Genomic DNA, 15735 nt, shown 5'->3' on the forward strand with positions numbered 1-15735 from the left:
GTTACCTTTAAAGTTCGGACATAGCTGAAGAAGGCCTTGTGATTGTCCTTAGCCTGTGATGCTACCCTGATATTGTAGTTGGCTTTGTTGGACTTAATTAAAAATCTTCATTTCTTGTTTATCTGTGTAAGAGAGCACTTATCTTTAAGGGAGTTGCTCTTCCTGATTTTAGCCATGAGTTTTTTTCTTTCATTATATAACTTAATTAGATGAGAATCCCACCAGAAGTGTTTGTTTTTAGTGTGTGCTTTGGGTTTACTTCTAGTAGGTATGGCAACCCCTGTGCAGCTATTCACATATCTGTATATGGACTCTGTGACCAATTCTGTGTAAGTAGCTGTAGTCTCGGGGTTAGGAGAGCCTTGAATTTTGACAAAATCTCAGTAGGATGTAAGTTGCCTTTGAATCATTCCTAACTTTTGCCAGTTTAGCTGTTAGCTGGGTTTTCCAGATTGATTTTTACTTCAAAGAAGACAGCTTTGTGATCCAACCTCACAAGTGAGGACATGACACGGGGGGGGGGGGGGGTGTGCAGTGCTCTCCCATGTCGGTGAATGCCAGATCTACTGTGTTTTTATGCTTTAGTTAGAGTGTGCACTAACTGTTCTAGGGTGTCTGTGTTAATAAAGTCCATGAAGTGTTGTACCTATGAATTTGAGGTGGTGTAAGTTTCCCAGTCTATACAGGGGTAGTTTAAAGTCACCCATGAATAAGGTGTTTGGTTGGATGGTGGGTGCCTCTAGTAGGTTATGATAAGAGTCACGAGACTCAAGAAGCACAGATAGTGACTTGTAGCTAGCCAAGATATGGCGACGGACCTTATCTATGACTTGCATGTGGATGAGCTCCATCATTTTATCCTATTTAACCAACCTGGAAGCACATTTGCTGGTAATGTAGATCAAGACACCTTCACCTTTGGCCACAGTTTGTGCTGTTGTTACTTTAAATGTATGGAAGGCAATGTAGCATTGCACTGCTGGAGTACTTTCTATGACTTTAAATCAAGTGTTGGTCATGACATAGATAGATGTCTATATTCTCTAGAGTCAGGAGGGCTTGAACAGTGTGGAGTTTTCTATTTAGGCTCCTAGCACTGAGCAGTAACACTTTAAAGTAACTCAGAGACTTTTTCACTATGTCTGTAGTTTTGTCTTTTTGGAATTGTCAAAAAAAGGCTCTAAGGGGCTAGATAAAGTTTTAGCCAATATCCAAAAGCCTAATGGGGCAGCTGCAGCCCATCGTTGGCAAAGCAACATGGTCTTTTGTCCATGTCCTCTCATGCTGAAAGCTATTGGATACCCCTGGAGTGACACCAGAATTTAGGCCAGTTATTAAAATCAATCATGTTATTATGTTCATGCTGTGGCATCATCCTTGATGAAAGTAGAATGCTGCTTAATGAAAGGCTCTTATACCTGGCTGTGACACACATTCCAAGAGATCATTATATCTCTTTTCATATAGTCCAGTGAGGTAAGTCTCAGGTCATTTATACTCACATGGACTATGATAGAATCATATTGGTACCTGGGGTGCAGTGACTTGAGTGCATGTGTGATACTGTAGATCCCGGTTCCAGATAAGCACCTAACCATTATCTTCTCCTTGTCTAACCTAATGAGTGGAGCATCTGTGTGTTACACAATGGAGTCCCCAGTGATAACAGTATTGGGTAAACTACATGCTTACATTATGGGCTTTGCTCCTGTGGAACCATTGGGTGTAGGCTTATGTGAGATGTTTGGTGCTTCTTTTGGTGTGTGTTTAGTGATTGCTAAAGAGCAGTGTTCCTGTTGGGTGGCTTTGGAGGTCATTGAGAGTTGGGAAGGTTACTTTTAAGCACCTTAGCATAAGACAATCTGTGTGTGATGAGCGGTATGTGTGAGAGATGCAATGTATGTATTCTTGGCAACCTCATTTGTATGTGAGATTTTTGTCTCCAAGGAAGTTTTGTATGTACATCTCTTGTATAATGTGTTGTTTTTTATCAATGATTTCCACTTACCAGCCTATACAGTTTTGAGCCCTAAATTACATCCTACCTGCAGGTCCAGATTTCTAACCTGAAAGTCTAGAATTTTGATCACACAGGGACCCTTCTTGGCAACTCCTGGGCTGTACCATCCATCAGACACATCTCAGCTTAGTGTAGTGTTTATACATTTTGAATAGTCCCTTCACAAAAGGCTTTGTAGTCCATATAACCCATCTATTAAGAGCCTGTCCTTCCTCAGGCAAATAAAATGATAAATTGCAGCAGGAGGCTCTGCCAGGCTTTGCCTTCAGTGTCAACAACAATAATATTCTTTACCCAAGTTTACCTCAGGCCATATCCACAATGAAGCCGAACTAGACCTTTAAGCATGTGATCAGAACTACTGCCCTGGCCCTTGATGCACTTCAGGATGAGGAGCCATTTTCCTAATTTGACATGATCTGGCAGCCCCATTTTATACAGCACTAAATAGCTAATTGATTTTCCATACCCAATACTTTAAAGGCTCCTTCCACCTTTTTCCATATGCACGATTTATATATATATATATATATATATATATATATATATATATATATATATATATGAGTACAGTTCATTTCATTTAATTGCCATTTCTTTTAATCACAAACAACTGAAAAAATCATTAAAAACACATTTCATCTACAACACATTTAATTAAAGTACACTTCATAGAAAAATTCATATACAGCAAATTTCCTGTATTTCAATGCTTGTTCATGTTGATACTTGTGCACACACCCATATACACATACTGCCCCATCTCTAACCCCAGCCTACACCTTACTTAATCAAAACCCCTTTCCATAAAACTGCCACTAAGCAGGCTACTCAAGACATACTTCATATACTCCAGCACCCATGCACAACACCGAATCTATACCCTTCCCTAACCTACAAGCATTCACACACTCTACTAAAGTTTAAAAGAATATATATTTTTTATTTTTTAATAAAATATGCGGTGGTGGTGCTGCGGTAGCGTTGTCACCTCACAGTAAGACGTTGTCCTGTTCGATTCTCAGCTAAAGCGTCTTCTGTGTGGAGATATGCATGAATGGGCGTACCTTCGTTGAAGGTTGTACGTCAGGGCTGGCAACTCGGTACATAAAAATCTACTGCCAATCATTAGCAGACCGGAATTCCGCTGTGGCGACCCCTAATCGGGAAAAGCCGAAAGATACAACAACAACATTTTTTAATAAAATATGTGTTGAAGGAAGGTTGGTGACAGGGCTAGCAGGAAGAGGGCATGTCATGCATCTGACCACCTAGCCTAGTTGGTGTGCCAATAGAAGGAATGTCCTTTTTTTTTTTTTTTTTTTTTTTGTGCTGTTCAGTGGAAGAGCTGGGGGGAGGGGGGCATATACCCCACTGTAATAAGCTGATTGCATAACTTTACCAGTCAGTTTATTACAGTGAAGTGCTTTTTATTTTTCTTAACTCAAAGAACACAGGAGTGATGGTCTGTGGTATCGGCCCAGTGTGCTATTGAGCCAGCTATGCTTCTGTCGAAAATTTTTTGCATTAAAATACAATCCGACACTTAGTGTAACCCTAAGCACTTGAGCTTCATTTTTTATACCTCCAGCACTCCACCAAGAGTGCTTTCCAACTTGACTGTTCAACAAAGTGAACAGCAACCCCCCACACACACACACATACACACACACACACATACATATATATCTATACATATATATATGTATATATATATATATATATATATATATATATATCTATATGTATATATATATATATATATATATATATATATATATATGTATATATGTATATATATATATATATATATATATATATATATATATGTATATATGTATATATGTATATATATATATATATATATATATATGTGTATATATATATATATATATATATATATATATATATATATGTGTATATATATATATTTATATTACTTCATTGAGTTTTGGTTGGTCGAGTTTCCAAAATCTTGAAATAAAATTAAAAAATCTACATTTTTGCAGGGGGGGGTAAGCTGCCCTTCACCCTCCATGTGGGGAGGTTGTGCCCCCACACCCCTGCAAATTATGTATATCGACTCCAAGATTGCACTACAATGGGGAAAAGGGTAAATTCCCATTTGAAGCAGTTCTACCTAGATCATGGTACAGTGGGGATCAGGAATTACATCTTTTCCCCACTGTAGTACAATCTCAGAGTTGGTATATTTAATTTGCAGGGGGTGACCCCCCCCCCCCCCCGCAGAAAGAAAGTTTTGGAAACTTGATCATATGGTCTTGACTATATGAATTTTGAGTTTCCAAAAAACTCAAAGTAATATAAACTCATACATATATATGTGTGTGTGTGTGTGTGTGTGTGTGTATATATATATATATATATATATATATATATATATATATATATATATATATATAAAGTACATTTTATTTATTTTTTTTTTAGAAAAGTTGCTATTCTGTTTTTTTTTTTCTTTTTATCACTACAAAACTGATGAGCTCGGTTTTCTTTTCAGGACAGGAGTTGCTTGTTAGGCATGCAACCACTCAGCAAGTGCATGCTAAATGCTGTGACTTAAGTGTTCTGCACCAGTTACTTTGGACACTGTCATAAAAATGGAGAATGTAAAAAACATACGCACATTGCCTTCCTTTTTCTAGAGTTATTTCAGTTTGTATACATATCTTTATAAACAGCAGTGTTATTTTTTATGAATATCCAGTCAGACAGTGACAGTGTTACTTGGGTATTGTCTTTGTATGAATTTATAACAACAGTGTTTTCTTGAAAGTGGAATAATTACTCACAGCTTAATTTATTGATATAAGTGCTGTAGTTGTGATGTGAGTGTTATAGTGTGTGGAATTAATAATGCATGTCTTTCATAAAATGTCACAGCCTCAAATAGTATGCTCTGTGTCTGTTTTATGTAGTTTCTGAACTTTAATTTCAGGTTACCAAAATCTTCCAGAAAAAGAAAAATTCAGTGACATACAGCTTCAGGCAGTCGTTTTCTTTATATGGAATGCAGGTGCTTCTGTTTGAAAATCAGTGTAAGTGCTTTACACATTTCTTGTGCTCATTTTTGGTGCTGCTTGTGTTTGGTATGAATTATTTTGAAAATGTATTTAACTGTAAATGCCAAAACTCACTATACTGTTCATTTGGACAAGTATTAATGAAAAGCCAAGATTCCAAAGCTTTTTGTATGTAATTACCATGCATTTTGCTGATGCGTGTTGTGCATACGTCATGTACTGTAAACTGTAAAATGCTATGACTAATTGTATCAAAGGTTGCCTTCCACATGAGTGAAATAGTATGCTTATTATTAAGTTAAGACAAAATATATTCAGAAATGGGCCCAGCAGATAAGAAGTAGCATTGATCTGACCATGTGTTTTAAATAAACAATAGTGATAATAACAATAATAATTACGCATAAGGAGAGGATCAGAAAATAAAAAGGTGCCTGTTAAGACAAGACGCATCATTTAGGGAGGATACTGCACGGAATTTGTTCACAGTATTTGCATGAGCTCTGCATGCCAAAAGATATCAGAAGCACCTTCACTAGGGCTTCAGTTTCAGCAGTTTTTATGTAATGTTTCTCTAGTTTAATGTGAATTTTATTTAGTCAACTCTTACAGGCAATGGGATGATCTCTTTCATTACTGCTAAAATATTTATTTTAATGTGTTCATTATAAGCAACTCTTTCATCAATGTCCCCCATATACTTTTAGCAAAAGATCATTTAGTTACACAGTTGTTATTTATCTGGATTTCTATTCACTCACAAGAGTTATAGCACTTCCACCTTCCATGTCAAAATTCACAATCATGCTTTTTAAGAAATTTTACTTTTTAAAGGAAATGTTTACCTCAGGCATTCTGTACTTTTCTTAGCAAAAATATGTGAACATCCATTGATAATTTTATAAAATCTTGAAAAGAAGCTTTTTTAATAACTTTTACTAAAAGCACAAATTGTTTTTACTTTAATTTAAATTGAGAAACTATGTACTGTTTGTTTGCTAAGGTACATCAAGCACGCCTTATATTTGCTTCATTCTATTGTCTAAGGACACTGTGATCTGACTTGTAATGTTTTTGGTTTGTAATCTTCTCCTGTCAAATGCATAACTGGAATATTTTATACATTTTACTTGTGGCGTCAACTGCTTAAGCAGTATTTAATGCAAATCAAAATGGCATGTTACTTTTTAATTATAACTTTCTTTTATTTGTTTAACATTTGTTCTACATATTGTCCTTATCTTTCACTGCAATGTATTTTCCATCCTGGGGCTAATTTTCTCAGTTTGGTTACATGCAAAGACCCAATTAAGTTAACTTTTTGGTATATAGCGGAAATGTATACCTCTTTAATATCTCAGAGGGTTTAGGAATAAATTATTTTATAAGTTTACCACTTACCTGTAACACTTTTCAATTGGTGTGGTAAAACCCAAGAATCCATTCATTAAACTGTTCGATTTTATGCTCAACTTCTGAGAGACTTGCTTGGCTGCAAACATCTGCATTAGAAGCTGAAGTTAAGTAACACTTGCAGTAGCATATTTTAGTCTTCTGTTAAGTACAAACTTGCAATTTTAAAAGTACTGTATTTTCATTTTTTCTGTTTCCTAATTGTGTGTTTTATTGAACAGTGTGCTCTGTGTGTGTCTGCTATAAGTGGGGGTGGTGTTATCACTTCTTTGTTATCTGATATTTAATTGCCTAGCGGGATTCCTCTGTGCTTTAAGTGCTAGCCACAAAGTTTGAGAAATCATTTTATGCTCAACTTCTGAGAGACTTGATTGGCTAAACATCTGCATTAGAAGCTGAAGTTAAGTAAAACTTGCAGTAGTGTATTTCAGTCTTCTGTTAAGTACAAACCTGCAGTTTTTAAAGTACTGCATTATCATTTTTTCTGTTTCCTAATTGTGTGTTTCATTGAACAGTGTGCTGTGTGTCTCTCTGCAGTTAGTTCCCCAGCCACCCTCCCTGTTCTTGTGTTGGTGTTGGTGTTAGTGTTAGTGACTCTGGAATTGCCCGCCCCTCCTGTAAGTCTGTATTAGAACACTCCTCCTGGGTCCAGCTCATTTGCTCACTTAACCGAGTACAGTCAGATCATATTCTGAGTCTAGTGTTCACTCGATTTAATACAGAGAGAAGATTTCAGAAGGCCATCCCACTTAGGTTCTTCCTTCCTCCCTCCTTGCACTTAAAAAAATTGCACATTATTCATCTGCTTTTACTGTATTTGTGTTTCCTCTTACTTTATTTTGCTTATCTTAAAAGTACTCAATTTTATTTATTCTGCTGCATTTATTACTGCTTGCTAGTAGCCTGATTAAATTGTAACTGTTATTCTAAGTCTTTTGGTTTAAGCACTTGGGCTTCATACCAGTTGTTTTACATTAAGAAAGTTTGTGGTCTGCACTGTTGTGGCAGGACAGGTAGCTTACATCCTTCTAAGCTGGGAATTGCTGATTGAAGGCCCAGTGTCTGCTATTCTAAAAGTGTATTAGTTCTGGCTTAAGCACTTGGGCTTCAGGCCAGTTATTCTACATTAAGAGGGCTGTGGTCTGCCCTCTTGTGGGAGGAGAGGCTGGATTCTGCCCTTCTGAGTTGGGAATTTCTGCTCACAGGCTTATTGTGCCTGCTTATTTGAACTGTTTCTTTCTGAAACTGGTGTGCCTTATTGTTGTAGCATAGACCAGATTCAGGCCTGCTGAATCTAACTTTGTTTGTATAACTTGAGCACTAATCCAGGCCATCTTTTTTTGGAGAAGGTTCCCCTGCACCCTAATAGCAGGAGTTTGCAGTTAGAACTTTGAAGATTGAAGACTTCTGGAATAGTGCTCAGTTTTGAGCTTTTTTTCTGGTTAACTGGGTAACTTGTTTAAATCAGTTTGTTCGTTTTCTATTGTTTATATATATATATATATATATATATATATATATATCAAATGCACTTTATTCATCTGCTTTTACTGTATTTGTGTTTCTTCCTACTTTGTTACTAGGGGCATTGACTACAACTCTAATCTGCGATATATAACAATAAGTATCCTTTTCTGTGCATTTAAAATGTTTTTTTTATTGTATCTGCTTTATTTTCTGAAAAAAAAAATATATATATATATATATATATATATATATATATATATATATATATATACGTATATATATATATAGATATATATATATATGTGTGTGTGTGTGTGTGTGTGTAAAAACTTGTTTCCCACCTTTCTAAGCTAGTATAGTCCAGTTTTCAGGTTAGTGCTGAATTTAGGGCTGTGTTACAAATCTCTGTATTTGCACATACCTTACTTGGATAGAAGGAAGTTTCTCTGTTCACCTGTGAGAGAGGGGAGCTTTGAGCAGCCTATCTGTCCCTGGAGGAGTGGTTTCAGCCAAGAAATTAGTAGTTTATTGGCCATTTTGGGATAATTTCTATCTCTTTCATTTCCCTGCTATAAATACCACATTTGCCTGGTTTTGTGCACCGGACAGTGCTGGTTAGCTAGGGTAAAACTATTCCCGGCTCCACAAAGTCGCCTCTTCAATTTTTCCCTTGGAACTAGACAACCTTTCAACTTTAGCACTCAAGCCATTCATTTCTCAGCCTGGCACTTGCTCAAAACGTATAGCAAGCACGTATAAACCCTAGCACTAGACCCTCCTGTACTGTACAGAAGGATAAGGCTCTCTGTTCGACCTTACCAGCCATCCAGTAAAACAGTTCACTGTACCTATCCAGGCATGTCAAAAGGGCAGTTTCAGGTGTACTCTCCAGTCCAACTGGTGCATCTGGGCATTTTGAGGCAATGTTACAACTGTCTCATGTACACAGACAACCCTCTCCTCCTACCACCAAACATTAATACATGCGAGAGATGCAATTATACAGCCAAACTGGAGGCTAAGCTTTCTCAACCCAAGACTGGATCAGACAGTCAAGAGAAGGGAAATACTTGCATCACACCACCAGTCTCACATAGACCCATTAAACCAGCACCGGCAAAAAACACATATAAATACATGAAAACATACTCGGAGGCTCTAAATAAAAATCTGCAAAACCAACAGAGACCTCCAAAGCAAACAACCAAGCAACCTCCACCCCCCAACACAAACCATGAAACACATACTTCACAAAACCAGTGTGCCATGCAATCACAGCTAGTAATATGTGACTCTATAGTCAGGCACACTGACGTCCTACTCACTAGGCTGAATAAGGAGAAGGTTACTGCTAGCTGTCTGTCGGGTGCCAGGATCTGCCACATAACACAAGCACTCAGGTCACTCCAGAACAAGTACAAATATGACTCTGTCATTGTCCATGTTGGTGTGAATGACCTGAGCCGTACCTCCCTGGACTATATAAAAAGAGACATAGAAGATCTCTCTGATCACGTAGCCCATGCCGGTATGACCCTGACCCTGAGTAGCATCCTGCCCTCACCAAGAATGATACCACGGTATAAAGAAAACATTCTCAATTTCAACAATTGGCTAAGTTTCTGGTGTCATTCAAAGGGGATCCAGTGTCTGTCCACCTGGGATGACATGCTCAACAAGCCACTCTGCTTCACTAGAGATGGCTTGCACCTGTCACCCTTAGGCTTTCGAATACTGGCCAAGACTCTTGCCACCCCCATAGTGCCTTTTCTAGGCAAGGCTCAAAAGACAAACCCACCGCCGTAAATAGCACAAGTAACATAAAACTGAGGGTAATGCTACTCAGTGCCAGAAGTCTAAACCTCAAAATGCATGCACTCGAGGCACTCCTCAGTATGGAGAAAATCGATATATGTGCAGTAACAGAAACCTGGTTTAAGGCTCCAGAGAGCATCCCAGCACTACCAAGCTACAACTCATACCATACATTTCGGCCACAGAACCCAAATTGAAATACAAAAGGCTGGGGCGTATCCATATTCATCAAGGATACCCACGCCTCCAGGTTAGTGGCACAGCACGATGCTTCAGAGATCATCCATGTTCAACTAACAAGGGGCAAAACTGCAATTCAAATTGTAGCTTGCTACAGATCACCTATCATATCCCAGGACCTCCATTCCGCATTTCTGGAAACACTGGGAAACATAAAGGTCCTACCAAACACCCTGATATTGGGTGATTTCAATTACCCAAACATTAACTGGGAGAACTACTCAAGTACTAACTCCCTTGCCCAACATTTTCTAGAATTTATAAACTCAAACACCCTGGTTCAACTGGTCATCACTCCCACCAGAGGTGACAACATATTGGACCTGCTCATCACCAACATGGGCGACTGGTGGTCCACACTGGAGGTCAACCCCTCACTGGTTAGATCTGACCATAAACAAATCACTTTGGATATCCACATTACGCTCTCACCCCCGGACAAGGAAACCACCGTGAAAAACTTTTCAAAAACAAACTTCACATTACTTAAGACCGAGGTGGAAAGTTTCAAAGCCCCCATGCTGAAGGATAACACTGTCCAAGCTGCAAAATCTTTTACTAATGCATTCTATGGGCACCTACAAGAATGCATGGATCGTGCCATCCCAGGCAAAACCAAGACTCTCTCCTCCAGGAAAAGAAAACCAGTCTGGTGGACTCCTGCCCTAAACACGCTATACGATAGAAGAAGGAAACTAGTACAGAAAAGAGTAAAATCCCAAGAAGGGAAGACATCCCTGATCAGTATCAGCAAGAAACTATGATCCCTCATAAAATCATCCAAGGCGAGCTTTGAAAGAAAAATTGCCAAGGACTCCAAAGATGACCACAAGGCATTCTGTAGCTATGTGAAGAATCTAAGTTGCAATGCTCAGATCTGCTCAGAGTTAGTGCAGAATGGCACAAAATACACTGAACCGACTGATATCACCAACATCCTGGCAGACAGGTTCAGCGCAAAAGTCACCCCCTTCTCACCCCCAAAAGGGCCCATAACCATACCAGAAGAATGTAGAGTTCCTGAAATCACAGACACTCAGGTTAAAACACCCCTCTTTAAAGCCAAAAACACAGCTTCAGTGGGACCAGACAGTGTTCCAGGCTGCGTCCTACACAAGCTCAAAGACAAATTAACCTCTCACCTAAACCCACTGTTCAAATTCAGCCTCTCCACAGGCTGTGTACCCATAGAGTGGCGCACAGCAATGGTTATTCCGCTCCACAAAGGTGGAGCCACAACAGAACCCGGGAACTATCGCCCTATAAGCCTGACTAGCTTGGTCTGCAAGGCTATGGAGCGCATCATCATGGAACTCATTAACAGAGACATTGGGAACCTCCAAACACTGGACCCTATCCAGTTCAGCTTGGTTAAGGGCAGATCATGCCTCCTAAATCTGGTGGACTTCTTTAAGATAGTTACCAAGGCTACAGATGAGGGAAAGGTGGTACACACAGCCTACCTAGACCTCGCTAAGGCCTTCATCACCATTCTGGTATTATAGACAAGCTCACCAAGCCAGAACATAAACCCCTACATCACAAGATGGGTTGCCAGCTGGCTCACAGATAGACACCACATGGTGAGAGTTGCGGGAGCTAGGTCCGACTCTAAACCAGTTGCAAGTGATGTTCCCCAGGGCTCAGTCCTAGGAACCCCTCCTGTTTGGCATATACTTCTCAGAGGTACAGGCAAGCACAGGAGGACTATGGCTGACCAAGTTCACAGACGACTGCAAACTAGGGGCTATAACTGACTGTCCGGCTGACACAGACATCCTCCAAAAGGGTCTCACTGAAACAGATACCTGGTGTCAAAATCATGGCCTCAAGCTAAATGCCAAAAAGTGCATAGTCATCCCCTTTGGTAAAAACAAAGTACTCAGAAAAGAATTCCCCTGCACGGAAGTAATTGCACGGCTTGAAAACACTTGGAAGACAAAAAAACAGAAGCCAGCAACTGTGAGCTGTATGAACTAATTTAATTAGTTACAAAATAAAAAAAACACAAAAATAACAGACCGGTTTCGGCTATGGTGTTAACCTAGCCTTCATCAGTGTAAGTATTCATAACATTTTGAGGTTCTTTTTATACACTGACATAATTAGTCACAAAATTTCATTGGTGAGCTCATGAATACACGCACTCTCAAACATAGTACAACCAGATTTCATTTTACCATCATAGATAAAATAATTGGAGACAGATCTAACAAATCTGGGTGGCACAGTAAACTAAATACAAAAGAAAATAAATGGATTGTAAAATTAGGTGGACTTTTCCAGCCTGGCCTTAATGAATATTTATGATTTTGTATACTGATGAATATTCATGAGCTCACCAAGGAAATTTTGTGACTAATTATGTCAGTGTATAAAAAGAACCTCAAAATGTTATGAATACTTACACTGATGAAGGCTAGGTTAACACCATAGCCGAAACCGGTCTGTTATTTTTGTGGTTTTTTATTTTGTAACTAATTAAATTAGTTCATACAGCTCACAGTTGCTGGCTTCTGTTTTTTTGTCTACCAAGTGTTTTCAAGCCATGCAATTACTTCCGTGCAGGGGAATTCTTTTCTGAGTGCACATTCTGTTTCCTGCTGGTAGTCTGTGGTTTGCTGTTTGGGTAGAATCTGTACCAGATTCTCCACGATATTTTGAGCTCTTGTTTATATTTTGGCTGGATATAACCATTGTTTTTTTATGCATCTGAGGACTTTTTCTTAAACAATCCATAACTGGGATGTAGCAATTTTATTTTGCGCACAGTTTCTAAAGTTTATCGACTGGGCCTCTTGAATCCAGGACTTCATTATTTACTACAGTCGCTTGGTATCCAATCCATTTCTACATGATCTTTTTCATTGGAGTGACATCGGAGGTACATTAAGGCTTAATAGTGTGTTTAACATTGACTATTTGGCGGAAATTCGATCCTACTTGCTATACCATACACACTTCCACATAGCGCGATCATTCGACTACTGCATAATGGCTGTGAGTATGTTCAAGTGGATATCTATACTTTAACAACAATTTTTGGATAACAAATGGTTACATATGGTTACAAACTTCACGGATTCTATTAAGAACTTGGGACAGAACCTATTTTGTTATTGGCCATTTTTTCAGCATTTTACATTCTCAAGGCCGTTTTTTCAACATTGGAACATTGTTAAATTACTAGTCTGGACACTACTGCAGGTTTATGAGGGTGCAACAGGGTGTTTAATATAGGTTACTAGTGTCCGGTCATCACATTTCATTTATTTCTGTATGGTGTGGAAACAGGACTTTTGTATAAACGGCTGCGAGCATGACTAAGTGGATTTCTATATACCAATAACATCCATGGTCAATGAACAGTTCACTAACTTTAGAATTATACCAGGAATCCTGTGCGGAACCATTTTGTCACTACAGAACACTTGTTACATTACTACAGGCCGTCTTTTATGACATCCAACAACAATTTTTGAACTTTATAAACAAATTATGCCATCTTTTATTGTAAAGACATCATTTTGTGTTTTGTTGGGGATGGACTATACATACGTATATTTTTTTGGCTTGTGTATGTATAGCATTTTATACTATGTGGCAATTTGATTTATCAACCAGGGAAGCTGTGTCATTTGTTGCAGATAGTGGGGCTATCACCTTGTGATACATTAGGTTGAGGGCTGTTTTTTGAATGATTAGGACCAATTTATGATTGTGTGCTTTACCGATATAACCATTATACATCTATATGATTAGATATAACAATTCCATCAATTGGTCGTTATTACATTAAGTATCACACTTTTTTTGTCCTAGGATTCAGGGCAGACAGTTTACTTTGGAATATTCTTTACAAATCTATGTTTATTCTCAGATATATCTTGCTATGACACTAGGCTAATACAGCTTTGGAATTCAGATGTAGATTTATGCTGTCAATTATTATTGCACTGTTTACATGTCTGACATGGTCTTAATTTAAGCTGTTCTTACTAACATAAATATTCAGGTATTATTTAACATAATTTTAGTGTGGATTTCCAAATAAATAAGGTTACAGCTAAATATTCCCTAATGGATAACTTACAGTATTATCTAAGCCATTCACATTAATACAGCTTTGAGTATTTATTCTTAAGATGCCATTAATATTGTTAATCATTTTTTATTGAACATATTAAGACCATTTATATATATGGTCACACCAAATCTGGTTACATTACGTAGCACTATTTTATAAGATATATATATATATATGTCCTAATTTTCAGCTTATTTCCTAGTGGTTTATGGAATAATACATATACATTTAGTATATATTGCAAAATATTTCCTTATGTTAGTTCATTTTGTCTAAGTCATATGACTCCAATTTAAACAGATTATGGGCCTCTTTTGATGGACTCAATAGTAGATCATAGACAATTATAGTCTATTGATTCACCCATGTTTTTTAGCCAATTTTGTATTTTTCAAAAATTTGGTACCTGCCAAGGGCTATTGTGATACAACCATATTGCAGTTACCATTATTGTTCTAATATCTGGTATTTATTTATAAGTGGATCTGGACGTGGCAAAGTTTTTTGTCAATCGTCAGAGGCTATACTTATAAACATTTCAATGACATATTCAGTGCAAGCAGACATGATCTATGTATGATTATTCTTGTCAGGGCTGCTTTTAACAACTTAGACTTTAGATGCTAAGTTTGATTGGCCATTATTGCCCCTGTTTCCACACACATCTTTGGGACGTGGTACTGCATTTATTTTCTTAATTGTTTAACAATTGGAATTGGTTTTTGGCTAACACACAAGTGTGAATCTGTTTTTTGGACTTTGACTATATATTTTATTTTGATTTTGTCTGTGACCTACATTTGGGTCTGTGTGGCTCTCTTATACCCTTGTATTCAAACTTCCCCCTTTTTTTATCTTCCATAATGGATTTGAATCAGGGCCTGGTTGGGCTCTCTTCTGATAAAGAAGATTTGGGCATTTTTGGAATAGGAGAACGACCCAACGATAACAGTTTCAATACCATAGATAATCCCGAAAAACATTGTGAAAAGCTGTTTCAGCAACTAAATAGAAGTATGAAAACATTATGGTCCAATGTATGGCATCTTAAATTATTCAAAGCATACATGGCCAAAGGGATAACTCCCAGAGGGCTTAGAGTTAAAATTCAGCCATTAGTAACTGAATTAGATGAACAACTAACCAGTGAATGGTCAACAATACAACAAAATTGTTCCATGAAATGTGTGGAAACATTATCCAGATACTATGAACGTACTATTGATAGGGAAATTCTTAATGTGAGTAAATCATGTGATGACTGTAATCGATACAAGGACCAACCGTTTTTTTCCACCTTATTGTCCAAACTTAGTTCAGACTTATTTACCTTCGAACAACAACTTAAGGATAGGAAACTCAAAAAATTTCATAGGGACCAAACAGACTATGACAAAGGTCATCCCTTTCAACATACTAGACATGTCAGGTTTGAAGGTGGTTATCATAAACTCAATACCACCCCCAAACATAAACTTCCCAAGTCTATCCTTAGGAAACGTAATACATATACTGATTCATCAGGGGGTGATTCCTCTTCTGGTACAGATTTGGACATACAGCATACCTCAGATTCCCCCACCCCCAAATGTAATAACAGTGTGGCCCCTTTAGGCCTTACAAGAGGGGAGGCAGGAAACATCGAAAAA

General features: G+C 37.9%; 1 protein-coding gene across 8 annotated transcripts in view; it reads left to right on the forward strand.

Moving 5' to 3' along the window:
- IQSEC1 (IQ motif and Sec7 domain ArfGEF 1) overlaps positions 1-15735 on the forward strand; it is a 2803266-nt gene that overhangs the window by 2739895 nt on the left and 47636 nt on the right. For all 8 annotated transcript variants that reach the window (XM_044078078.1, XM_044078079.1, XM_044078080.1 and 5 more), the window contains one exon: positions 4980-5079. In XM_044078078.1, coding sequence (XP_043934013.1) covers positions 4980-5079 — 100 coding nt within the window. The remainder of the gene's footprint in view (positions 1-4979; positions 5080-15735) is intronic.

This window comes from Protopterus annectens, chromosome 7.part0 (genome assembly GCF_019279795.1).
Source record: "Protopterus annectens isolate FY-2018-M chromosome 7.part0, PAN1.0, whole genome shotgun sequence".
NCBI lineage: Eukaryota > Metazoa > Chordata > Ceratodontiformes > Protopteridae > Protopterus > Protopterus annectens.